General features: G+C 58.0%; 1 protein-coding gene across 1 annotated transcript in view; it reads right to left on the reverse strand.

Moving 5' to 3' along the window:
• The window catches only part of ISY1 (ISY1 splicing factor homolog), a 9,584-nt gene extending 8,507 nt beyond the window's left edge, over positions 1-1,077 (reverse strand). The window contains exons 1-2 of the mRNA XM_027907398.1: positions 1,060-1,077; positions 660-682 (exon numbers count right to left, since the gene is read on the reverse strand). Of these exons, the coding sequence (XP_027763199.1) occupies positions 660-682; positions 1,060-1,062 (26 nt within the window). The 5' untranslated portion in view covers positions 1,063-1,077. The remainder of the gene's footprint in view (positions 1-659; positions 683-1,059) is intronic.
• Between the last annotated feature and the right edge of the window lie 19 nt (positions 1,078-1,096).

The raw sequence follows: 1,096 nt of genomic DNA on the forward strand, positions 1-1,096 counted from the left end.
TGGATGGGATCACTAACAGAACCTCCCGAGGTGTCAAACAGCTGTTGGGCTCTGCAGCCCCTCACTGAGTTACTGCTACAAGCTCAGAAAGTATTTAAGGAAAAAGAACAAAGAGGAGACAAATACACCAAAGAACCTCTAATCCAGATGTTTTAGATGTGTGGGGTTCAATCCCTTTCGAAAACTCCTCAGGAAAGCCAGCACAAAAATAAATTTGTTAAAAAACACTGGTTTAGCCCAAGCCACTCCCAAGCAGGAATTATCCTTAAAGCAATGCTGACAGACTCCTATCTGGCCTGGCATCTCTGTCCCCAAAACTGAGACTGCCCAAAGGCATAAGGGGCCCTTGGAACATATTCCAGTGTACTCATCCCCCAGCCCTGCTGCAGTGTCTGTCCTGCACAGAACCACCCAGCACAGCTCTGAGGGCTCCACAGCACGTGCCCTGCTCTCCCCAGTGCCTCTGGAGCAGCATCTGTGCAACTAAGCACCCACAAGCATCAATCAGCTTGTGGTGCTTTAACACAGGCTGAGCAGCGAGTCCCACGGGGGCAGCGTGGCTCTGTCTGAACCAGGAGCAGTCACGGCCAGAGGAGTGAGAGCAGGTACAGCCGGGGCTCACAGGAGCTCACACACTCCAGCCGTGCCGCCACACTCACATGGCCTTCTCCGCGTTCCGCGCCTGCAACACAAACAACACACAGGGGGCGTCGGTCACGGCCGGGCCCGCCCGGAGCGCCGGCAGGGCCAGAGGGACCCGGGCCCGCCCCGACCCTCTCAACGGGCGAAGGCACGGGGGGCAGAAGGGGCCCCTCAGCCCGGCCCTGCACTCCCCCTGGCCCCTCACCCCTCATCCCCATATCCCCTCATTCCCCATGTCCCCTCACTCCCTATGACCCCTCACCCCTCTCTCCCCATGGTCCCTCAGTCCCCATATCCCCACACTCACCATGGTCCCTCACTCCCCATATCCCCACACTCACCATGGTCCCTCAGTCCCTCTCTCCCCATATCCCCACACTCACCATAGTCCCTCACTCCCCATATCCCCACACTCACCATGGTCCCTCAGTCCCCATATCCCCACACTCACCAT

This window comes from Empidonax traillii, unplaced genomic scaffold (genome assembly GCF_003031625.1).
Source record: "Empidonax traillii isolate 1590-97213 ecotype Southwest subspecies unplaced genomic scaffold, ASM303162v1 scaffold1450:size106763, whole genome shotgun sequence".
NCBI lineage: Eukaryota > Metazoa > Chordata > Aves > Passeriformes > Tyrannidae > Empidonax > Empidonax traillii.